At 56.5% G+C, this 23,478-nt stretch overlaps 9 protein-coding genes across 9 annotated transcripts; 4 read left to right on the plus strand and 5 right to left on the minus strand.

Annotated features, from left to right (window-relative positions):
- Positions 1-1,726: 1,726 nt before the first annotated feature.
- Positions 1,727-2,802, plus strand: SLS55_000790 (uncharacterized protein; the record flags this gene model as incomplete). The annotated part of the gene is made up of 3 exons (XM_066772298.1): positions 1,727-1,823; positions 1,876-2,465; positions 2,515-2,802. The coding sequence occupies 3 exons, from the start codon at positions 1,727-1,729 to the stop codon at positions 2,800-2,802; spliced, it is 975 nt and encodes a 324-aa protein (XP_066637577.1).
- A 2,740-nt stretch (positions 2,803-5,542) lies between these two features.
- SLS55_000791 (uncharacterized protein) lies at positions 5,543-6,957 on the minus strand (the record flags this gene model as incomplete). The annotated part of the gene is made up of 3 exons (XM_066772299.1): positions 5,543-5,654; positions 5,711-6,686; positions 6,741-6,957. The coding sequence occupies 3 exons, from the start codon at positions 6,955-6,957 to the stop codon at positions 5,543-5,545; spliced, it is 1,305 nt and encodes a 434-aa protein (XP_066637578.1).
- Positions 6,958-7,418: 461 nt separating this feature from the next.
- Positions 7,419-8,787, plus strand: SLS55_000792 (mitochondrial 37S ribosomal protein uS4m; the record flags this gene model as incomplete). The annotated part of the gene is made up of 3 exons (XM_066772300.1): positions 7,419-7,451; positions 7,508-7,945; positions 8,005-8,787. The coding sequence occupies 3 exons, from the start codon at positions 7,419-7,421 to the stop codon at positions 8,785-8,787; spliced, it is 1,254 nt and encodes a 417-aa protein (XP_066637579.1).
- A 259-nt stretch (positions 8,788-9,046) lies between these two features.
- Positions 9,047-10,024, minus strand: SLS55_000793 (uncharacterized protein; the record flags this gene model as incomplete). The annotated part of the gene is made up of 3 exons (XM_066772301.1): positions 9,047-9,529; positions 9,597-9,603; positions 10,017-10,024. 3 exons carry the CDS (start codon positions 10,022-10,024, stop codon positions 9,047-9,049), a joined length of 498 nt encoding a protein of 165 aa, XP_066637580.1.
- Positions 10,025-11,043: 1,019 nt separating this feature from the next.
- On the plus strand, positions 11,044-12,241 carry SLS55_000794 (uncharacterized protein; the record flags this gene model as incomplete). Its single annotated transcript, XM_066772302.1, has 3 exons — positions 11,044-11,100; positions 11,151-11,561; positions 11,654-12,241. 3 exons carry the CDS (start codon positions 11,044-11,046, stop codon positions 12,239-12,241), a joined length of 1,056 nt encoding a protein of 351 aa, XP_066637581.1.
- A 137-nt stretch (positions 12,242-12,378) lies between these two features.
- On the minus strand, positions 12,379-14,229 carry SLS55_000795 (uncharacterized protein; the record flags this gene model as incomplete). The annotated part of the gene is made up of 3 exons (XM_066772303.1): positions 12,379-12,834; positions 12,968-13,336; positions 13,993-14,229. 3 exons carry the CDS (start codon positions 14,227-14,229, stop codon positions 12,379-12,381), a joined length of 1,062 nt encoding a protein of 353 aa, XP_066637582.1.
- A 467-nt stretch (positions 14,230-14,696) lies between these two features.
- METTL16 (Methyltransferase-like protein 16) lies at positions 14,697-15,563 on the minus strand (the record flags this gene model as incomplete). Its single annotated transcript, XM_066772304.1, has 3 exons — positions 14,697-14,871; positions 14,927-15,408; positions 15,468-15,563. 3 exons carry the CDS (start codon positions 15,561-15,563, stop codon positions 14,697-14,699), a joined length of 753 nt encoding a protein of 250 aa, XP_066637583.1.
- A 466-nt stretch (positions 15,564-16,029) lies between these two features.
- On the plus strand, positions 16,030-18,105 carry PEP7 (carboxypeptidase Y-deficient; the record flags this gene model as incomplete). The annotated part of the gene is made up of 3 exons (XM_066772305.1): positions 16,030-17,200; positions 17,268-17,463; positions 17,520-18,105. 3 exons carry the CDS (start codon positions 16,030-16,032, stop codon positions 18,103-18,105), a joined length of 1,953 nt encoding a protein of 650 aa, XP_066637584.1.
- A 1,522-nt stretch (positions 18,106-19,627) lies between these two features.
- GPH1 (Non-essential glycogen phosphorylase) lies at positions 19,628-22,783 on the minus strand (the record flags this gene model as incomplete). Its single annotated transcript, XM_066772306.1, has 11 exons — positions 19,628-20,035; positions 20,088-21,315; positions 21,364-21,529; positions 21,579-21,652; positions 21,705-22,002; positions 22,055-22,132; positions 22,182-22,285; positions 22,336-22,397; positions 22,449-22,484; positions 22,549-22,561; positions 22,617-22,783. 11 exons carry the CDS (start codon positions 22,781-22,783, stop codon positions 19,628-19,630), a joined length of 2,634 nt encoding a protein of 877 aa, XP_066637585.1.
- Between the last annotated feature and the right edge of the window lie 695 nt (positions 22,784-23,478).

The following is a 23,478-nucleotide window of genomic DNA, read 5'->3' on the forward strand; positions in this document are numbered from 1 at the left end:
CGGCCTGTTCGGTTGATGTGCTTGATGGTGCACGAGCATGACGTCTGTCCAAGCGTGGGGCGCTATCCATCTCGACGTTTTGGCTGGCGTGCGAGGAGCAAGCCAATCCCTCCGGATATCCGGGGCTAACGGATATAGCGGATGACACGTTGCCCGCCGGCGTGCCTTTTGCCACTATTTCTTCTCGCCCTACGCTCTGGACTGAGGGTGGAAGTGCGGCCCGTGTACCTACGTGGTCAGCACTGAGCATAGGCCCCGCAAGCGGAGAACGGAGGCGAGCCAAGACGGCAGTATCTCTTGCAGACTCTCGGCGGCAATGCGATACGACGCTTGCGTCACGGCAAGAAGGCCATGGTGATGCAGCGGCATGCGTCCGACTTGGCAGTGTGGGTCAGCAATGGCAGCTACACCACAGGGTCTGAGCTGCGTTTGGGCAACGCGATCACCATGCCCAGAGATTTGAGGGCATCATGCTCAAGCATGCTAACCACAGCACCGGAAAGGGGGCGGTACCTGCGCGGCACAAAGCGAGGTTGGGCACTGAAGATCGGTCAAGCGTTTTAATGAGCTGACGCCTGCTGGGAGGGAAGGTGTGCAGCGGGTGGCCCATCTGAAGCGCTCGGCTCGTGTTGCAAGATTTCTAACAGAGCACAGGAATAGCAAAGCTTGCGTGACGGGCTGGGCGGATGATGATAGAAGAGAGGCTGGGTTGAGATGCGGTCCGGGCAGGGGGAGGGGGAGTCCCGTGCGGATCTGCCGCCGTGGGGATCGGCGCCGGCCTCCAACACCACCACCAAGGTATACCCATCAACCCAAGAGGCAGTGCAGCCTGGGCCCCCAGCACCGGCGCGAGCGGCCGCAGAGGCGACGTCACGCTTCTAGACCGGCTGGGCGCTACGCGCTGCTGTTGCCTGCCAAGAAGCGTCGGTGGATACTGATGATGCACGAACGCGCAAACACTACGGCCACAGCGGAACCTCTTGGCAGCAGACGTGTGGCTGCCAAGCCCCGTGTAGAGGCGGTGCCTCTGTTTCGTTTATTTGCGACGCACTGCTTCTCCACCCCCTGCTGCATCTCCTGCCCCTTTCGACCATGGTGGGAAACAAGCGGGAGCCGATCGATTCACAGACCAGGCCATGTGGCAGCGTAGTCCCGCCGAGAGACACCAATTTCACTGCCCTAATTTGCCCGCGGACTCCGCCCACCGGCACTGCCTACCGCTCCCGCCTCCGCCGCTCCACTGCACCACTGTAATCGACTATCTTCTGGCCCATCGACAACCGTTACCGAATGGAGTTTCGGCGCCAGCATGCTCCCTCTTCGTTTCGTGGATCCCTCTGCGTCAGGCCGCACGCTTCTCCCCTTACTTCCACTCATATTCCGCACGTCCACCATGACTCTTGGCGATCGGCGCTCCCAAATGCGTGCCCTTATCTCGCCAAGCAAAGAAGCCGCAGGCCCGCTGCGCGTGCGCCACTCCCGGGCATGGAAGCTTAACTGTTTGACACTATGACCGCACCCTAGCGTATTACATGCTTGTTTTTTGGGCTCGGTCGTGGATCCACACCAGGAGATCGCTGGACGTCGTCCGTGGAGGGTCCAGCTGGCGTCCTTTAAAGGAACACAGGGCCCGTCAAGAGCCCAGGCCCAGCGTCCATCTGCCGCCTTCGACCTTTGTCGGCTTTCTTAGATCTTCTTCTTTCTTGCCAAATTATGCGAACGCAAGATGGCCGACAGCATCTCGCCCACTAGCTGCAACGCTCGCAGGACTTCACTTGCTACCATTGACCTCGAGAAGGAGAGGGTCACAACACCAGATTTTGGTAAGTGCCTTGAGCCCACTGGCCTGGGAATACATATTGACAGACTACGAAGGCACGAGCCGGGCCGTCACGCCTGCCTCACTTGAAGCCCAGGATGCAGGGCCGTTGGACTCGGATGAGGAACTCCTTACTCTCCCTCCCGCGAAGCGGTGGCAAGCCTACCTCAACCAACAGATCGCGGTCGATACTCTCCTCGAGCTTGAGCTCTACATGTTGAGTTTCGCCACCGGTATCCAGGATGCCATGACCTTCGCTTTCTACGGCGTCTTCTGTTCCAAGCAAACCGGAAACCTCGTCACCATTGCCCTTTCTGCTTTGGACTCCCAGGCGGTGGTGCAGACCGAGACTCACATTGCTGTGTCCTTCATTTCCTTCATTGCCGGCGCTGCTCTCTTTGGCCATTTCAACAACTTTATCGGAAAGAAGCGCCGTGGGTGGTTGATCTTCGTCAATGCCTGGCAGACACTCTTGGTCATTGCCGCCTGTGTCATCAGAAAGTTCTCGGTAGACAACTTTGACGTCCTGGAAGAAGGCGGTCCCGACCGATTCGCTGCTGCCTCCATAGCTCTGCTTGCCTTTGCATCTGGTGGTCAAATTTCGCTCGCACTGTCAGTCGGCATGGCCGAAGTGAACACGACAATGGTACGTGATAACGAACATGCATAACTTGCACTTCGCTAATCCTCAACAGGTTACTGGCGCTTTAGTAATGCTCGCCCATGACCAAAAGATCCTCCACAAGCACAATCCGGGCCGCAACCGCAAGTTGTTCTTCATTGGCAGCATCCTTGGCGGATCGTTCCTCGGTGCTATTGCCAATCGCTATGCACACTCCGCCCTCTCGCTGCTCCTTGTTGCCATTTGCAAGGTCGTCGTCACTTTCATGTTCCTGTGCAACCGTGGCGTCAAGAGGAAGCCCGGATCATCCGACACTGCCGAAAGCACCGTGAGCCTGACCCAGATCCTCTGGGGCGACTGAATCAATGGCTTCAGCCGTTTTGCGAATCCAAAAACATACTTGGAGAAGAAATCTTCGCCCTGAAAGACGGGACAACGCAACACGCAAGAACATACAGGGGTTCACAGGGAGACCAGTGACAAGGCTCTATCGCTTCTGTTCGCAGGTGGCAGCGGAGTGAGCAGCACAAACGTCTGGGATATCCTGGAGACATAGTCACCTCGGTTGATGTGGAGCACGTCAAGTGCTAGCGGCTGCATGCTCGATACCTGCCTGCTCACTTCTCTCCAGTGACGGCCATGGCCAGAAGCAGCATGCCTCACCAGGGCCGCACCTATCTTCCCGATGGTCGAACTGTCACACTACTTCGTTCAAGCTGCGACAGATGTTTTTTTATTTCCAAACGGGATTGCAAGGTGCCGGCATCTTGACTCCCCTGACAATCCTTTCTGATATTCTTTCTCATATCCTGTCCTCTCTCATCCACCAAAAAAAGCAAGCGGCATCATTCTTCTCGGGTTTTTCGCGAATAGCGCAGGCGTTCGGGGTTTCTATCATCATTGACGTTCGGGGTCTTCAAAATTGCGCAATAGGCGACGGCGTTGAAAATTTGTTTTGCTTGATTCCTCTTCACTGCTACCACTTCTCGTTATACCCCAAGTTTTCATCCTGGTCTTTTTATTCCTTTTCCCTTCTCTACCCACTTCTCTTAAATTTCTCTCTAGATATCCCAACTTCACCAACTCTTCATCACTTCCATATATTTCCGAAGTGCCGCTTAGATAACATACTGCAAACCTCTTTCTCGGCCGCCATCATAAAAAAACGAAATAAAAATCTATGCAGCTTCTCATAGCTGCTTCTCAAGATACTGCGCCCAAACTACATGCATGGCAAAGCCGACGTGCACACCATGTCTCTCCAAACTGGCGGCTGGCTGAGAAATGCAGGGCCAGCCCCCCACTCCCCGGCACTTGAAACAAGGAAAGCCGCAAAGAGCGTGCATATGCCTCATTGCCCTGCGAACATTCCTGCAGAAAACCGAAGCAGGAACACTCATTACCCGGATCTACAAAGTACATATGTATAGATTTTCCGCGGCGAATGCACCTCAGCCAAGCGGAGCAATACGACCCGCTCCGGATGAAGTTTTTCCATTCGACTCTTTCCCCTTTCGTCCAATTCCGCTCCACCCGCTCGTTCTCAACCAAGGGTATTGCGAAACGCCAAGTCCAAGAGTCCCCAAAACTGCCCCCTTGTCGTTTCTCGCTTCACCTTCTCCTCCGCCCCATCTCCCGCCCCTCCCGGGCCCCGCATCGCGCCGTCCCGCCGCTTGCCATTCCGGAACTCCATCCAATGCACGCATGCCGCTTCATCCACCCCCCACCTTTATCTCTTTCTCGCACCTTGCATCGACATCCATCGCTCTTGGTCGCACTCCGAACTCCAACGCTCGGGAACCGGCAACCCCGCTGCTGTCCCCCCGTCATTGCTGTGCTGCTACCTCGCATATGCATGCGTGCCCACCTCATCCATCTACCACACCCACCCGTTCATGTCGGACCGAGAGGGAAAGCAAGAAGAGCGGACCTCTCTCCCTCTCCCCTCGGACTCCCCGAATCTTCTCTCTTCCCCCGCCCCACCCTCCACCGTCAATAATGTCACACCTCCTCTTCCTCCTCTCCCAAACTCCGAAACTTGCTCAACAAGGTGTGGTGCCGCGCGGGGTCTCCGTCGAGTGTGGACCCAGAGACTGGCCGAGAGTCGGAAGAGTCGGGATGTGGGCACTGAACGAAAAGTGGTTTTTTTTTTTTTTTTTTTTGGCGGAACTATCTACGCTCATACGGGATCTCGATGCACAATGGCTGACTGACTGACGGGCAAATTGTCAATTAATCACCAAGGTCCAACCATCAAACAGAACAGCCCTGTCAGATGCTTTCTCGCTGCCCGCGGGTGGGCTCCCACTGGAGTGAAAATGAAGGTGTCTCATTGCTGGCAGCGAAAAGGATGGAAGGAGTTGATGGTCCGGGGTACCTAATGCGGTTCCGCATCGCATCTTGTTCTTTCACCGTCCACCTTATGCTCCAGCCTGACCTGTTGGATTGGGCTACTTTCAACAATGGCAGCTTAGTATGCCCTCTTGTTCGCCTTCCGTCTTTGCTTGCATATTTCTAGTTTACTTGGGGTAGAGTTGGAATAGGTGTAGATGGAATGGAGGTCTGCACTTCCGCGAAGGGAAGGAGCGCAAATGCCAAAAGAGCAACACTGCGACATGCTCGATGAGTCACGATGACAAGTGCTGCCGAAACCAACCCGGGCAAAGTACCGCAGTCAAGAAATCCCTCATTCAATTTTGGTTGGTCGGTTAATGGTATCTCCTGTGCCCCTTCCGTCTATGTGCACCACCCCAAGAGCCCTGGGGGAAAAAAGAATCGGCCGATCCTTACAAACTCAGGAAAAGACGCCAAGAAGTCGAAGAAATCGAGAAGGAGATTAATGAGAGGAAAAATAGCACCCATTTTTGTGTTGCTGTACTCAGCAAGCCCCCCTACGCCGGTACCCCGCCAAAGGGCACACGCATCATGCATGCAACGTGACTTGATGCGAGCCCAGTCGATATGCAAAACAGAATCGAAATCATTAGGAAAACAGTGCTGCCGCCTTAGACGCGGTGTCAGGCCTTGGCGTTTGGATCATCCCCTAGACCCAAAGCTTTGTGGGCTGCGGGTGGAGAAGAAGCGCGCGTGGTGTTAGGGTATCAAGCGGTGGCCTCCTCGGGCTTGGCCTTCTTCGCGTCGTTTCCAGCAGCATCGTCCTCGGCAGCGCGCTTCTTGCTGGGCTCTTCGGTAGCCTTGACAATGGGGATGCCTCTGAGCGTGATGTTAGTACACTGCATTTGATTGTGAGGCAAAGGATCATGACTAACCTGGCGTCGACCTCCTTCTTGGGAGCGGCCTTCTCCTCGTTGTCCTCCTTGGACCCACGCTCGCGGTTGCGGTCGCCGCCGCGCCTGTCGCCACGACCTCCGCGGCCACCACGGCCGCCACGGCCACGGCCCTTCTGGAACTTGTCGCGGCCCTCCTTCCAGTTGCCATCCGAACCCTTCTCGCCCCTGTCGTCGCGGCGACCACGGAAGCCGCCACTGCCACGGCCACGGCCACGGTGACCACCATTAGCAGAGTAGTGCGGAGGACGGGTGGGCTGAGGCTTGATCTTGCCCTCCAGAATGTCCTTAGCCTTCATGTCGACGTACTCCTTCTTGCTCATGAAGACCAGCTCCTTATCCTCGAACTTGGGCTTCGGGTCAAGGGCAAGGAAGTTCTTCTGGGTCTCCTCGTCTTCGAACTCGACGAAAACACTGCCCTTGAACTTCTTCTCGGGCCAAGTGCGGCGAAGGCGCACCGACTTGAAGGGGCCGTAGGTCAGGAAGAACTTCTCAATGTTGAACTGCGACATCTCATCCTCCTCGGGGAAACCCTTGGCGTAAATGCTGCGCGGCTGGGTCTTGTCGTCGATCACACGGACGTTGGTGTCGTCGTAGGAGTTGCCAAACTTCTCGTCGAGGGGGACCTTGCGGCGCACCTCCTCATCCTCGGTGAGCTCGAGGACCTCGCTGGCCTTGACGGCCTCGACAACGGCCGAGTAGGGCTGGAAACGGCGCATGCGGCTGAAGTTGTGAAGAACCTTGAGGGGAATGGGCTTGTTCTCATAACCCGAGACTTGGTTCATGAGGAACTTGTCCATGGGCAGATTAGAGTCGGAGAAGTAGAATTCGACCTGCTTCCGAATCTGCTCAGGATCGCTAGACTCCTCGCCGGTGTAGGTCGACCTCTTCTGGAACTTCTGTTGCTTGCCGCGAGGGCCGCGTTGATCCCTCTTGGTGTCCTTGGCGCCCTCGGCAGCTACAAAATCAAGTCACTATGCGCGACGGCACTTGAGGGGCACAAAGCACATACGCTCATCCTTCGTGGACTCAGACGTCTCCTTCACGTCATTGGTGGTCTCAGGAGCAGCCTCAGGAACAGCTTCAGTAGCAGCCTCAGCGGGCTTCTCGGCAGGGGCGCTGGTAGTCTGCTCGGTGGTGGGCTCGGCGACGGCGGGAGCGGCGTCGGTGACGGCGGGAGTGACCTCGGCGGGAGGGGCCTCGGCGGGCTGAACCTGGTTGTCGGACATGGTGATATCGACAGAAGAGAGGATTGGTGAGGTGAGGCGAAACAGAGGCGGGCGCAGAGAAGTTAAGGCGCGTAGCCTGGCGGGGCAAGAGCGGTTAGAAGTGAAATTTCGGAAGGATGCGACGAGGCAATGACTGGACGGGCGTGACTCACGGTGTGTCAAGGAACCGGAGGCAGTGCAGCGACCCGCGACAGGTAGTCCAAGTTTGAGAGGTGCAGCTGGGGGAGCAGAGTGCGAAGAGGCGGGCGCTGAAGAAAGATGTGAATAGAGCGCGCAAAGAGCAAAGCCAGTGGGCGGGAGCTCGGACCACGCCAAGATTTCGAGCAGCTGAGCGGCGGGTGCGGCGGGTGCGGCCTCCGATTGGCTGCGGGCAGCTGCGCGCCGCAACTCCAGCGAAAGTCGTGAATGTGAATCCGCCTCGAGCACGTCACTCCCATCGCCCGCCAGCCCCAGTCCCCGCCATGCGCAAGCGTTTCCACTGGCTCAAGAAGCCCGTATGCTCTCCCTTCCGCATGCTTCCCATTGACGGCCGCCTGCTCACTGCTGCCAGAAACTCCGGGCCGACTGGTCCAAGGAAAACCTCTACAACCTCTCACGCGCAACCGCTCCAGCCGTCTCCACCAAGACCTTCTTCCAGCAGAAATGGAACGCCAAGGCCTTGACCCGTGCCTACCACGGTGAGCAGATCCGGGAAAAGCAATGGCAGCGCATGTTCCGTCGTAGCCTGCCCGCCGTCGTGCCTATGAGCCACCGCTATCTTGCTGTCACCGACGGCAGCGAACAAGCAACCGGCCGCGGTTCCGGCGAAGATGAGCCTGGCGACATCTCCGACCGTCCGACCCCGCAGATGACTCCTTACATGCAAATGACCTTCTACCCCATCGAGCGCCGCCTGGACACGGCTATCTGGCGCGCGCTGTTTGCCACGAGTGCTCGTCAGGCTCGTCAGTTCGTCGTGCATGGCTGGGTCAAGGTCAACGGCAAGAAGGTGTGTTTACTCTCAATCCCTGCCTTGCAATTCCTTGCATACTAATGGCGCAATGGCAGATGATCTATCCTGGCTACATGCTGAACCCCGGCGACATGTTCCAAGTCGACCCGGAGCGTGTCATGTGGGCCACCGGTGCGCGCAAGGACGAGAAGCGCCAGTTCATCAACTTGAATAAGCCGACCGAAAAGGCTGCCTCGCAAGACAATTCCAAGGACGAGGCCCCCCCGACCGAGGAATCAGCTGCAAAGACGGAAACGGATGCCGAAAAGGAAACGGACGCTGAGGCTAAGCCAGAAGCCAAGGAGGCCAGCGTGGAGGATGTGAAGAAGACTCTGAAGTCCTTGATGGAGCGCACCCAGGCCATGTTGGATGACACCAAGGAGATTCCGGTGAAGCGCAAGCAAGAGCTTCGTGGTTTCCGTCAGGCTCTTCGTAAGATGCTTTCCCTCGCCAAGGGTCTGCTCTCAACCTCCGTCACAGATGATCTCGAGGCCCGCCTGGCTGTCATCTCCAACAAGCTAGCCAAGCCTTCCAAACAGGTAAAGCAGGAGCCCACCGATGACTTTTCCGAGGAGCAGGAGGAGTTGCTGCAAGAGGCTCTGGAGAAGATGCGCGAGAACCCCTTCGACCCCAGCAAGCCCTATCTCACGCCCTGGAGGCCTCGCCCCTTCATGTCGGCTTTCGCCTTCATTCCGAGGTACCTCGAGGTCAACCAAAACATCTGTGCTGCCGTGTACCTCAGGCACCCAATGGCAAGACCTGGCCTGGCTGAGGTGCCCACTCCCTTCCACTACGAGACCAGCCAGCTGGCTTTCAACTGGTACTTGAGGAGACGGTAAACGCATCGCAAGGGCTTTGGATTTGGCACGCGGCGTCATGTAGAACAAAAACAGTGGGGGATTCATATATCATTGTACATTATTTGTGAAACGACATTTAAGAAGTCAAGGTCAGTCACATACACGCATAGCGTTCCGTGAAAGCACTTTTCGCCTCACCGCTTTACCATTCCGTATGGGATCTAGTAAGCCCACTTCATTACATTACTCATTTCTAGAATCCACCAAGACGCGCACCTACGTCCGTACGCATCGCCCACTAAACCGTCCTCTTCCCCGCGCAGCTGCCCCACGACGGCTGACACCAGTTCGCGGCGCCGCAAAAGTCGTCGCCCGAGCCGCAGAAGTTGCTGCCGCTGCAACACAGGCCGCCGCCGCACTTCCTGTTCGGGATCGGCCCGCACGTCTCGCCCTCGCCGGCGTCCGGGCCGGGCGCCGCGGACGGCTTGGCCGGTTCGCTCACGCCGTCGACGCCGCATCCGCCGTAGCCCGCCTGGCAGCCATCGCCGCAGTAGAGGGCCGCGTCCTGGATGTCGTTCTTGGGCCCGCAGTGGCCCGCGGATGAGCAGCAGCGGTAGAAGTAGCCGCCCGCGCCCGCGCCCGGGCAGGTCACGCCGCCTTGGGCGTGGCCGCAGACGTCGATGTCGGGGACGGCCGTGGCGAAGGTATCGGTGCGGGTGGTGGGACTGGTACTGGTAGATGGCTCGGAAGTTGTGGTCGTGATCGTGTTGGACTTCTTCTTCTGGGAGAGCAAGGTCAGCGGTTGGACTGGTTGAGTGAGTTCGGGGGAGGGCTTCGGTTCGACTCACGGTGCAGCTGGAATCAGGGCCGGAGAAGGCGCTTAGGCAGGTGGCTGGGTCGCAGTAGTTGGCGCCGGTATCGCACTGGTGAGAGAGAGAGCAAAACACGTCAGCCGGGGTGTCCTCGATTGGGACTGGATATTGCTGGGCGCATGCTACGCTGCGCTGCCCCCTTCTCTCGCTCTCTGGAAACTACACACGGTCCAGTCTTTTCGCCGAGAGACGAAATGCTCGCGGTGCATATCTCGGGCAACGTTGCACAGCAGATGGGAAAGGAAGAATCGGCGTGGCAGGTGTGACAATGGTCGCAAACTCGGCGATGACAGCAGCACGGCTTTTGAGGCTGAAATCCATAGCTGAAAGAGAAAACAGTGGCTGAAATCGGAATGTGGGTGAGGGCAACAGCAACGGAAGGTTGGGCAGGCTTACCCATCCATATTGGCTACCTATGAAGCAAACATTGGTCAGTGGGCAAAGTTGGGACATGGGCGGGTGAGAGTGGACGTACAGCAAGCGTTGGCAGCGCAGACCTGGTTGTTGTACTTGGGCCCGCAGTTCTGGCCCAAGACGCCGTTCGCGACGAGCAGTAGCAGCAGCAACGGTAGGGTGAGGTGGTGGAGCATGGTGACGGTTTGACAGAGGTTTACCGACAGACGGGCTCTGGCAAGATTCCGAGTGGTTTAAATACCTCGGGCGGTTGAGAGACCGGTCGACTGGCCGGTTGGCTTGCCCTAGCTGTTCGAATATGCATGATTGCATTCACCACAATGTCTTGGCGGCGCAGGGGCGGGAAACACTACACATGCAGCGGAGTGGGGTGGAGAAGGCGGGAAAAAAAAGAAAGCAAAGTCGGCTGGCTAGGGCATATCATTGTGGCGCGCTTTCGATGTGCTACTCGAAGCGCCGTGCTCGTATTCTTTTCCTAGGGCGGGCGGCGCCTGTTCCTGGCGGCTGACGATCCAGATCTACATTGTTTGGGCGGCTACGAAGCGGCATGGGTCGACGGCACAACGGGAGAGACAGTCGGTCCCACTGATTGTTGACCGGGATATCAACAGCGGCCTCGGCGGATCTTCTGTGCAATATCGCTTTCTATTTTGAGCCGCTTCGTACCTGTGGATCAGCAGCGGGTCGTACTTTTGCTGCAGAGAGCATCATTGGGCTGTCGTATGATCGGAGAGCATGGTTGCCGATCGCTCTGGACTCGGTCATGGGCACTCAGACGTGGCTTCTCAACGTCGAAGACACGTTGCTGGTGGTAGTTCCCAAGTGAGAAGTGAATGGGGATGAAGTGAGGTTGCGGTGTTGACCCCGCTATGGTATGGATCGCTGCCTCGTAGGTATTGCCTCGGCTCAGCCAGCTCGGAAACCACCATGACGGTCATGTAAGCTTCAGAGGCTTATCTCCCATCACTCTGCCATAGTAACCCTGGCCGAAGCAGGATCACCGACAACAATGGCCGAGACCGCAGACTGGACGCATCTCTCCCAGATAGACCCGGAGTTCGAAAAAGTACGTACATGATGCGCTACTAAAGTGCAGATATTAACAGTCATCTCCAGCTCCTCCAGACTCTCCCCGCCCCGCCTCCCATATCCGGCACCCTCCGCGATGGCATCCCCGCCCTGCGCACCCGTCTCTCCGCCGCGAAGCGGGACATGAACGCCGAACTTCTGGGCGACGCGCACCTTGACGAGCTGTCCATCTCCGATACCGCCGTCCCGGCCCGTGACGGGTACCAGATCCCCGTGCGCATCTACAAGCCCATCAATTCGCCAAATGGTACTGGCCACCCCCTCGCCATCCTGTTCCACGGCGGCGGCTTCTGCCTCGGCGGACTCGAGAACGAAGAGTTGCTGTCGCGGAAGCTGGCGACGGCCCTGAAATGCGTCGTCGTGAACGTCGATTACCGGCTCGCGCCCGAGCACCCCTTCCCGGCCGGCGTGAACGACGCGTGGGATGTTGTCAAATGGGTAAGGGGTCCTTATCTTCGCTTTTGTCTCTGTACCTGTCTCATTTTCTTTTCGTCTCTCCATTGAGCATCCACCGATCACCCCCCGACCAGGCTGCATCCAACGCGGGCACCCCCGCCCTCCCCGCCGCTGACCCAACCGCCGGTTTCCTCGTCGGTGGCGTCTCCGCCGGGGCCAACCTCTCCGCCGTCGTCGGCACTTTGGCACGCGACTCACACCTCTCACCGCCGCTGACGGGCCTCATTCTCTCGGTCCCGCCCGTCCTGAATGGCTACGACCCTCCGGCCGCCTACGCCGCCTCGCTGCGCTCCTTCGACCAAAACGCCGCCGCTCCCGTGCTGAACCGCGAAGCCGTCGATACCTACTTCGGCGCCTACGCGCCGGAACGCGACTCGCCGCTGTTCAACTTGTACAGCGAGAGGCAACCGGTCAGTCGTGCCGGGTTGCCGCCCGTCTACGTGCAGGTATGTGGGCTGGATCCGCTGAGGGACGAGGCGCTGGTGTTCGAGCGGGAGTTGAGGACCGAGTACGGGACGCCGACGAAGCTGCAGCTGTACCCGGGGATGCCCCACAGCTTCTGGACTTTCTTCCCGCAGCTTCAGGCAAGCAAGAAATGGATCCGGGACACGCTGGATGGGGTGGAATGGCTCTTAGAGACTGGAAGGAAAGAGGCCTCGTGAGAAGATAGTAGAGATTGGTGGCATTGCAAAGCTGGCTTTCTTGTTGATCCTGTTTCGTAGTCTGCAGATCTATCGATTAAGTTATCACAATCTGATTCTCTTCAAGTCCCTGTCCTCGGCAAGGCAGCGTGTCAGCTTCATTGTTCCTCTTTGATATTCCTTTCTTTCTGGGGCTTCGCAAGCATTGGCTGCAGTGTCTGCTTCATCATGCCGCAGAAACTCTCGAATAGCACCTGTTCCTGCCCTTGGACCCATCTGATCAGGAGCACGTCGATCTGAACGCTTATTTCGAATCCCAGGGCGATCTCACTATCACTTTCGTCCTTGAGTTCCGCACCTTTATTGCTCGTCGGCTGCTTCGCTCCTTCTTCCCTTTTCCTCTTCCGCCGCGCTGATCGTGACCAGACATTCTTGGTTGCTCTACCATAGCCGAGGCGTAGCTCCTCATTCCACTTCCATTGAAGCGCCAGATTGTGCATAGTCTCGTTAATTGCTTTGGTAAAGCGCTCCATCGGCACATCCGAGATGGGGAGCTTGTAGTCTGTTGGCAACGGAAGGATGTGCTTGATGTTCATATCCCGACGAGCAATTTCCTGTACCATGATTAGCGGTCCTACAGATTGAGACAGGATCACGAGAAAATCATACCGTTCTTGGCCGTAGGTCCCGCCAACTCCAGCCAACGGCCCATCTTCTGGTTTTATGTTGTGCGCCTAGGCAGCACACCGCCCAGTTCCTGCAACCAAGCTCCCGCAACTTCTCCACGAGCTTGATGGTGCTTGATAACTTCCCCAGCATAGATGTATACCACGCAACCTTTTCCTTATGCACGCAGCTCTCTTCGACCATTCGTAGCACAAACCCCAAATCGCCTCCTTCTGTTACCATCTCCACCTCGGCACCGGTACAGACCGAGTTTGGCCCCTTGTCCTTTCCTTCTCCAGAAATTGAGGCTTTCCAGTCGGCGATGGAAGAGAAGAAAGGGGGGTTGCAGATGGTAAAATCGAGCTGATCAAGTTCAAGTGCCGCTAGTGGGATCAGCGGACCATCCCGCTTTGTTTTCATCACATGGCAGCGTGCCGAGAATCCGTTCGCCTGGACGTTTCGTAGCGCATGCGAAAAGTTCAGTAAATCTATGTCGGTGGCATTCATGCGCCATTTTGGCCGGGTCCGTAGCGCGAGGAGTGTGTATATGCAAGATGCTCCACAGCCGCTAGAAGGGCGTGAGATTGGACACTGAGGATTTCGGAGGCAAAGTTACGTACATATCTAAACCTATCACCTGCCGATCTTTATGTGGGTTCGGAGGCGGCGAGGCAGCTGTGGTATCAAAACGATCGTAGTAAGAGGGATTGATTGATTCGACTAAATCCTGGATCCAGCGGACGTAAAGATATCTAGGGACATCTGTATTAGATAAGGTGTGATGTAATCATATGTCTCGGCAGAGGTCACTCCTCTGAAGGGCGAACGTCCAAGGCAGCATGTTGCAACGCCTGGAAGAATCGAGGGGCTGATTTGCCTTCAACCGGGCAAGGATGAACGCTCGGGTCCCCTTCGAACGGCGGTCCGGATATCCAGACGCCGGCCGGGTGCAGTTGCAATGTGCAGCAGGTGCAGCATGGGCAGTGACAGGACCGAGCAGCGAGAAAGACTGAAGGGGAAGGAAGAGCGGCACTTACCGGGAGGTCTGGACAACGAAACGTGGAGGTCAGTCACCACTCGCCCGGCTCACGTCGATCACAGCTTACGGGAGGACACAGCCTATCCGGCGGAAGGTCGACGGTGAGGTCGAAGTCTCGTCTCAGCAGCGAGGCCGTCAGCTGTCTGCAGGGCGGCGTCGTCAGCTCATCTAGGTACCCGGCGATGCACTGACCACGACGCGTCGCGACAACGTACCTCACAGCGCGGGGGTCGTGGAAGTCGACCTTGTCCTTGGTTGTGGAGCGGATCTCAGTTAGATCCGGGTCTTCCTCTCCGTGGAGCATGGTTGCCCGGTAAGGGTTTGCGGCGCTGTGTCAAAGTTTGAGGGAGGATCCGCGAGCTAGGTGGGTGCTCAGCGCAAATCCCATTTCGTTAGGAGCGCCTGAGGCAGCCTCCCGTCACGCCTTCCCCACGCCCGGAGCCAGGAACTCGCTCTCTTTCTCTCCCTCTCTCCTGCACGCCAATACACGTCTCAATGATAGCATGTGAATAGCAGCAATTGCTTAATTCTTGCCGGATTTAATGCCGCGGATATCAAGGCATAGCTGACGCCATCCAAACGAATCCCCGGCGATTCATGTGCAAATGGACTCCAGCACCTTACAGGTCAACCGTACGACCAATCCTACTCATGACAAATAGCCTCCTAACGCCTTGCCCGGAAGTAACCTTTGCGTACACCACACCTTATCCATCCACTAATCGTAAAGCAAAAGGCCAAGCCCACGCCTTCTACAATGCTTCCACCTCCTCACCACCAGCCAAATGCGCCGAAAGAACCCACAGCGCTGGACTGTTCGCCGTATCGGACCTCCTGGAATGATGGGACAGCATTGGGCTTGTAGAACCCCAAAAGCTTCTCCATATCGCCTTCATCCATCTCAACCAAGTCATTCAAGCTCCAACTTTCGCAAACCTTAGACATCCTGTACGGTAGTCAGCGTATTTGAGTCTGCCCAGCCAATGCCTTGTTAGACTTACCACTGCATGCGCTTCGGACCTTCCTCCTGGCGTGGTGCAATTCTCCTCAACCTCCGCCGGAGCTGGCCAACCTTCTGGATGGCAGCGCCAATGTTGGGGGGCAGAGTCGCCGCAATCTGCCTCCGCACAATGTTGGCCAGCCTAGGTCCGTTGCCGTTGGTACTAACCATGATCTGCAGCGGGCCATCGCGATGCACGCTTCCGAAGTAGAAGTCGCACTCGGGCGGCACGTCGGCAATGTTTGCAGCTATCCTTCTCTCCTTGCAGAGTTTGTAGATCTGAGTCGAGGCCTCGGGATCGTCGACGGCCGTGAGGACCATGTCGACGCCGTCAAGGTCCGACGGCTCGAATTTGCGATCGACATAGTCGACTTGCTTCTGGGCAATGCGGTATGCTACTTCGTCGTTCAGCCCGTCGGCGGGCGAGACTACGGTGACTTTTGCGTCGGCATTCAGAACGTTCAGGATGCGGCCAGCAGCGACCTAGGCTTTTTGTCAACGTCAACACTGCAAGGACGGCGAAAAAGTGAGCTTGAGCCTACCTCGCCGCCGCCTACGACCAGAATGCGCTTGTTGCGCACCTGCCAGGCAAGGATGAGCGAACCTCCGCCCTGGACCTCAGGGAAGTGAGTAGCCATGGCCAATCGATCGTATGTCGAGGGAGTGGAGAGAGGTCAAACAAGACGGGCGGGCTGTAGTACTGATAGCGCGGAGAAAGCAGTTCAGAGATCCATGAATGATGAGATCAGCGCCGGCAGCCGGCGCTCACAAGCCACAGCCGGGGGTCTGCCCAGACAGCCGAAGTTGCCGACCGCGGCGTCGGGGCCGAATCGACGAGGCAGCTGGCGCGAGCGCGCAACTGCGATGGCCCGCGGAACTGGCCCGGCTCCGAGGGGCTGCTGCAGGGAAGGTTGCCAGGGCGGTGGGCTGGCGAGATGGAATGCAGCGGCAGCGCGGTGTAGGGCAGAGCCGCCACCGCTGTGCAGCGCCGCCTCACTGCTCCGCCGGGCTGCGCTAGTCAGGCCCCACGCCAGCTGCACCACCGCCTCGACCAGCGCCCAGCATGCTGACCGCGCCCGTTGCGACTCCCTGCTCAGCACCATCATGACCTCGCGCCCGGGCAGGTCGCTGGGCGGCGGACGCACCCTGGGCAGCGCGAAAGCGCTGTCGCCCGCCGCCGACCCCCGTCCTCACCAACACCACCGCAACTCCAGCCTGCTGTCGCCTTCCGAAAGCTCCGTCTCCCTCGCCTCGCAGTCGTCCGTCTCGCCCGCCTCCACCATCGACCCCGAAAGCCTGACCGCTCGCGTCAACCTCGAGCACTCGGACAATGTTACCGCCGCCTCTGCCAGCTCGCGCCTCGTGTGCCCCATCTGCAACGAGGAGATGGTTACCTTATTGCAGCTGAACCGCCATCTGGACGACCTGCACCAGAACCTTGAGGAGGTCGAGCAGGATGAGATCCAGACCTGGTTCCGCACCCAGATGGTCAAGGCCAAGAAGTTCCAGCCGCTGGCTGTCCTGAACCAGAAGCTGAAAGGCCTCGATGTCTTCGAATCCAACGACTCGCCCTTCCTGCCTGCTCCTGCCCAACCCGCCGCTGTTCATACCCACCAAGAAGCGGCGCGTCCGCTGGATCCAGAGGAGTTGGTTTCGCGCACTCACTGGCAACGTCCGTCCTACTCCGACGCCTGCAGCGAGCCCATATGCGGGAATAGGCTGGGGGCCGCCAACGGCAGCGTCAACTGCAGAAAGTGCGGCCGTCTGTTCTGTGAGGAGCATACCATGTACCAGATGAAGCTTTCGCGGTCAGCCCAGCACGAGCCGGTGCGCGGTATCTGGTGCCGCGTATGTGAGACGTGCTACAAGTCCAGGGAAGGCTACAACGACCACAACGGCGCAGAGCGTAACCACACCGCTGCTTTCACCGCTATCCGCACAAAGCACGTTGACAAGGCCAATTTGGATGTCGGTCGTCTGGAAAAGCGTCTCACCAAGCTCACCCAGCTTCTCGCAGATCCCCCGCCCCCTGAGCAGCAATCAGGCGCTGGAAGCCTGATCTGGCCGCTTTCCGGAGCCAAGGCACAGCAACGCCTGTTGGAACAATCCATAATTGCCTGGGAAGATGACGCGAACGTACTACAGTGTCCGTTCTGCCAGCAGGAATTCACGAGTTACACGTTCAGGCGCCACCATTGCCGTCTGTGCGGCCGCGTGGTTTGCGGTGACCCCAAAACCGGTTGCTCCACCGAGGTCGGACTGAGCGTTGCAGCGCGTAAGTTGCCGGTAGCGGTCTAAGCAGGGCTGATACTGATCCCTCTTAGCAGCTAACAGATCCTCAGAGAAACCAACTAGCCAAGTGAATGTCGATGTGCGAATGTGTCAAGATTGCAAGCATACTCTTTTCAGCAAAAGCGATTTTGCTCGAGAGCTTTCAAATAAGCCCCGCGACGCGCGCTCTTACGAGAACCTGGTGCAATTTGAACGTGGAATCCGACTGCTCCTTCCGAGATTTCAGAAGCTTCTTGCTGCTTTGCAGTATGCACGCACTACTCAGGCTTGAGATGTCACGGCTCTGGCTAATCAATGATCAGGGACCCTGAAAACCCTCCGTCTCCCGCCCAGCTGCAAGATGCGACCAAGGTCCGGAAACGACTGATGGATGCTTTTGCTCAGTATGATACTGCGGCGCGCCGGATCCGTGACCTCGCTACAGAGTCGCCGACACAAGCTCGATTACAAAAAGCTGTCTACCAACAGGCGTACCACTTCCTTAGCCTTCACATGCTCCCTCTGAAGTCATTACCGAAGATTCTAAAGCACGCTTCCCCGAATGGAGCCCAAGCAAAGCCAAACGGACGTGCCAATGGCGCCCTTGCCGCAATCAAATACAACGACAATGAAAACAGCAGTGTCGCCAGTAGCAGCAGTGCCATCTCAACTATGGAAGCAGAAGAAAAGGAGTTACGAGAACGACTGATTGTTCTGGAGGAGCAGAAGTTCTTCGTCCAGGAGATGATCGCCGACGCAAACCGCCGACGCAAATTCGACGAAGTCAGTTCATTGGCGCAAAACGTTGAAGACCTGAGCAAGGAAATCGACCAGATCAACGGCCAACTCAGCCAACTGGATTTTGCGGCTGCATACACCGGGGACATGTTCCCGCAGCAGCCGAATTAATGCCAAAGCTGCGCCTCTTCTTGCGGCCACTTGTTACCGTCGAATATTCGGTGCCTTGGAGCATTTCCCTCCCTTCGTCCTTTGGCTTCTTCGCCCCAAATCTACTTTTTTGAGGCCATGGCTCGTCTGGTCTGAGCATTCTCCAAAAATACTACCTCGTAATCCCCACGCACTGTGTCGGCCCGCCCGCGCATATCCGCCTTGCGTCATTCTAGAGCTTTACTATTGCCATCGAAATCGATCCTGGATGGATCGAAAGGACCGCGTGTGAAACGAGAGCATCAGGGGAGAGGCGTTATGGGTATCATCGATTGGATTTCATTAGGCATGGAAAGGAGTTTGAATGGGCTGTGTTTCTTCACGGCGTGTTTTTTTGGTTGGAAAGTGTTGTTTTCTCTCCATGTAGCCATTTTTTCTTTACATCGAAACTGGAGATCAGTCACTCGGTCAATATGGATATCTTTCTTTTCAGGACTCTTTAAGATCTTTGCTCATAGCCTCTTTGAGCCATGACTATCGTTGAATATTTAGAACCCGTACAAACACGACCAGACATAGGATTGCATGGCCTACGTAGTTTACAGCCTTCTCTGGCATAGTGGTAGTGTTCGGCGTTGGTGAATGATACCAAATAGTTTAGGGGATAGACAACCTATGCCTTTTCAAACGAGGTCGATACCCACGTTGCTTTCCAGCGGCTAAGTGTCTGTTCCCTAGCATGAGGCTGAAGATAAGGCATAGAACAACCTTCCGAAACATACCCATAGGAGGATGATAGAATATATATAACCGTCGATTTAACCACTAAAATCTTACGATTAAATTGCACCCTAAGAATTAGTGAAAGAAGGCATGGGGTTAAGAGTGTAACGCGTTTTCCAATACTAGCACTTTTAATTGAAGAGTGACTTAATGTGGCTCGGTTCCGGTTAAAGACTGCCTCTATGATGTTTTTGTACGTACATAAATGTATTTATGGTTTTCCACCACAGTTGAAGGTCAACTACAGAAGATCACTTTTTTCGCATGCCCACGAAGGTACTACACGTTCCTTTACCGGCGTGAAATATCTGCTCGGTTGTAAGTATTATTGTAGGATTTGTGTTAGATGAAAATTGTATGCTTCTTGGAAGGATTTCACTCTAAAGAAAAGTCCAATCGCTAGTACCACAAACGAATCTTAGAAAGAAAACCATGGTGAGTCACTGAAATCAACAAGACCAGTGTGTCGAGTGTCCGGCCAAAAATTACCAGTTTGAATTCGAGTCTGTTCTACGACTCTTATCTGACCAAGCCGTCTTGATAAACAAGGAAAGGGGCTAGCAGTAGCAAAGAGCAAGAAGAATATTCCATAACCGTCAATGATCGTGAAACCATAACAAGAGCCGCAAGAGCCAAGGAAACCTCATGTCATGTCTGAAAGCGTTGAGAAACCAAGTCAGCCTTCTCCAATCACCAGGCCCCAACCAACCCAATCCAGGTCATCCAGTTACAGAACTAACAAAAGAAGGCGGCTCACGGCTCAGGCCTTCGGAACCAGGGGCTCGACATTCCAGATGGACTCGGCATACTCATCGATGCACCGATCACTGGAGAAGAAGCCCATGCGGGCAACACTGGTGATGGCCTTGGTGAGCCACTCGTCCTGGTTGCGGTATGACTCGTCGATGAGGTCGTGTGTCTTGCAGTACGAGGAGAAGTCATCTGAGACCAGGTAATAGTCACCATGATCGACGATGCCGTTGACAAGGGCAGAGAACGAGCCAGGGTCTCCGAATGTTCCGCTCTTGATCGCATCGAACACTGTTGCAAGCTCTGGGTCGAGCTTGTATTGTCCATAGACGTGCGCGTGGCGGAGGTCCTCGACATCTTCTGCCAGATTGCCGAAGAGGAAGATGTTGCTTTCGCCTACTTCGCGCGTAATTTCGATCTATTAGGATAGTTAGCATGGACAATGTGGCGCCAGTGGTAAGAGAACTTACATTGGCACCGTCACAAGTGCCGATGATCAGGCCACCGTTCAGAACGAATTTCATGTTGCTGGTACCACTGGCCTCAGTACCGGCGGTGGAGATGTGTTCGCTAATGTCAGAGGCCGGAGCGATGATCTCTGCCTTGCTGACGTTGTAGTCTTCCAAGAAGATAACCTTGAGGAGATCTCCAACATCGGGGTCGGAGTTGACGACCTTTCCAACTTGGCAGACCAAGTGAATGACAGTCTTGGCCATCCAGTAGCCAGGAGCGGCTTTTCCTCCAAAGATGGAGACACGCGGCTGAAGCTTCTGGCGCTGCTCTGGGGACATCTTTTTGATGGCAAGGTAGCGGTGAATGACACCGAAGATGTTCAGCTGCTGACGCTTGTACTCGTGGATACGCTTGACTTGCACATCGAAGAGCGCTTTGGGGTTGACACTGACACCAGTAGTCTCCTTGATGTACTTCGCAAGGCGGACCTTGTTGGCGTACTTGATTTCCTGGAATTCCTTGCGGAAGTCGGCATCGTCGACAAACGCCTCGATCTTGTGCAAGAGCGTCAGATCCTTCAGATACTCGTAGCCGCCAAGCTTTGAAGCAATAAGCTCCGACAAGCGAGGGTTGGCCTGGTGAAGCCAGCGACGTGGGGTGATGCCGTTGGTGACGTTGGTGAACTTGTCTGGGCCGTAGATAGCAACAAAGTCCTTGAAAATTGTCGTCTTGATCAGGTCCGAGTGCAGCTCAGCGACACCGTTGACCTTGTGAGAGCCAATGACGGCGAGATACGCCATGCGGACCATCTTGGGCTGCGACTCCTCGATGATGGACACCCGCCCCAGCATTTCGCGTTCCTTGGGGAAGGTACGCTCAACATACTGCAAGAATTGCAAGTTGATGTCGTAGATGATTTGCAGGTGACGGGGCAACAGGTGCTGGAAAAGCGGGACAGACCACTTCTCGAGTGCCTCGGGAAGGACGGTGTGGTTGGTGTAACCGAAGGTCTTGCTGACAATGTCCCAAGCATCGTCCCAGTCCAGGCCTTCGACATCAATAAGAATCCTCTGCAACTCAGGAATGGCCATGGTCGGGTGCGTGTCGTTGAGTTGGATGGCAACCTGAGAGGGGAAGTCCTTCCAAGCCCTCTTGGTTTTCTTGAAGCGACGGACAATATCGTACAGAGATGCAGCACACCAGAAGTATTGCTGCTTCAGGCGGAGCTCTTTGCCGCGGTCCAGACTGCCATACCATTAGAGCCATGCCAGTGTAAGATCGGAGCGCACATACTTGTCATTGGGGTACAGAACGGCCGAAATAGTCTCAGCACGCTGTTGGTCGGCAACCGAGCTTTCATATTCACCAGAGTTGAATTTCTGGAAGTCGAATTCGCCAGAAGCTGCCTTGCTGCCCCACAGTCGAAGGTTGTTGGTGGTTGAGGTCTTGTACCCAGGAACTATTCCTCACGTAAGCAGCCTGGTCGCGCATGCAGTGGCAGCACCTACTTGGGACATCAAATGCCACGGCCTGTACGATTTCCCCGCCCTCCCAAATCGTCCGCTGCTTTCCACTCTCATCACTACTCTACTGGTCAGCCGTCTGCGAGAAGATGCATGCATCCACAACCTTACGTGTATTTGTTGACTTGGCCATAGAACTGGATGTCGACTGTAACGTCATGTCTGCAGAACTCCCACGGGTTGAAGTCAAGCCAGTAGTCCGGGACCTCGACTTGGTATCCATCGACGATCTCCTGCTTGAAGATACCGTATCGGTAACGCAGACCATAGCCCCAGGCGGGATAGTTCAGGGAGGCCATGCTATCGAGAAAACAGGCGGCAAGACGACCGAGACCGCCATTTCCAAGGGCGGCGTCATGCTCCTGGCTGATCACATCCTCGATGCGGAAGCCAAGATCCTCAAGGCCCTCTGTGGTGATGTGGTCAGTTGGGCCGAAGGGCGGAAATGGCGATCTACTCACGCTTTGCCACATCCTTCTTCCCGACGTTGAGCATGGCATTGTCAAGTGCCCTGCCCATGAGAAATTCCAGGGAGAGATCTGCCCGCACATCAGCATCTGCGCTCCCAGATCTCCAGATATGCCGCACAGTAAATCCGCTTTTGATCGGCCCAGGTCTGCTCCTGCTGCGTCTTGTTCCAGTCGAGGATCAGGCGATCCCTGAAGGCCAGAGACGTGCCCGCATAGGTCGCACTGCATGGGATAAGCTCCCGATCGTGTGTTCTGTATGATTGTGATCTTACAAGTCATCGCAGTTGTACAGAGAGCGGGCAAGGGTCGTCTCGATATGGCGGATGGCTTCTTTCTGTTCTGTGTCAGCGTCGGAAGCAATGGATACGCAACTTGACCAACGGACCTCGAATTCCTCGGTCGTCTCAAAGCCCTTGGGCGTCTGCAGTCATGTTCATCAGCTCCCGCGTCCCGCAAGCTCCGGATGGCGGGGGTGCGGGGCTCACGTTCTTGGTCCACCTGCACCGTCACCGTCAGCCCTACACGCGCAACAGAGAGTCAATTGGGATCTTACGCCTGTCTTGCCGGCTCAGGAATGGCGGCCTCAACCGCTTTGATCTCGGAAGGGCCGAAACCGGTGGCCGTTCTCTTGTGCTTTGGCCTGCTGAAGCCAGGACCAATGGGGCCCTGTAGATCAGAAAGTGGGGCACTGGTCGAAGGCCGGCGTTGGCGGGTCGACATGGCGGCGGATCAATTGACACGGGAGGGGGGAAATGAGGAAGGAGAAAAAGCAGGAGAGCAGCAAGAAAGGCGGCAGCGGGCTTTATGTAGGAGCAGACGTCAGAACACGCGGTGGGACGCGAGCAGGTTGCCAGCGTGCTCTGGGCTGATGCACGCGGTGGACTGATGGGAAGCAGCGACCGGGGTAAGCTCCAGAACGCGCGGACCAACCCCGGGGTGAGGTGAGCGGGGAAGTGAGCTGGTGCCCTTCGTTCCGCCCGCCGCGCTCTCGACGATGGCCGCCGCAGCCAACGCCATCAACGCCTATCCCAAGCCACCGAGCTTGCGGCGTGAGGCTCGCGCACTTCTTCGCCGTGTCGCCCGTCGTCTGTCAACTTTTCGTCTCGGGCCCGGCTGTCCCGGTTCCTGCGGGATGTCACGACATGCGCCGCTCTCGCCGTATCGTGCTACCGATTGCCTGCTAAGCGCTGGGGGATCGATGATCGAGCGGAGCTGCGAGCTGTGCACGTGGGTGTGCGGCTGGAGACCGCGGAATTTGCTTCTGCTTCTCTGCAGCTTATGCACTCCAAAGTACACCTACCTACATCACGAACCGCGCTCTGTGACTTCCCAGTTGCTTGAATCCCTACTTCCGCCGTGTGCCGTGCCCCGGTCCGCGTTGCTCTTGGATTAGAGACCAGGATGTCCTCGTATCC

Source organism: Diplodia seriata (assembly GCF_021436955.1).
Source record: "Diplodia seriata strain FDS-637 chromosome Unknown scaffold_1, whole genome shotgun sequence".
Taxonomy (NCBI): domain Eukaryota; kingdom Fungi; phylum Ascomycota; class Dothideomycetes; order Botryosphaeriales; family Botryosphaeriaceae; genus Diplodia; species Diplodia seriata.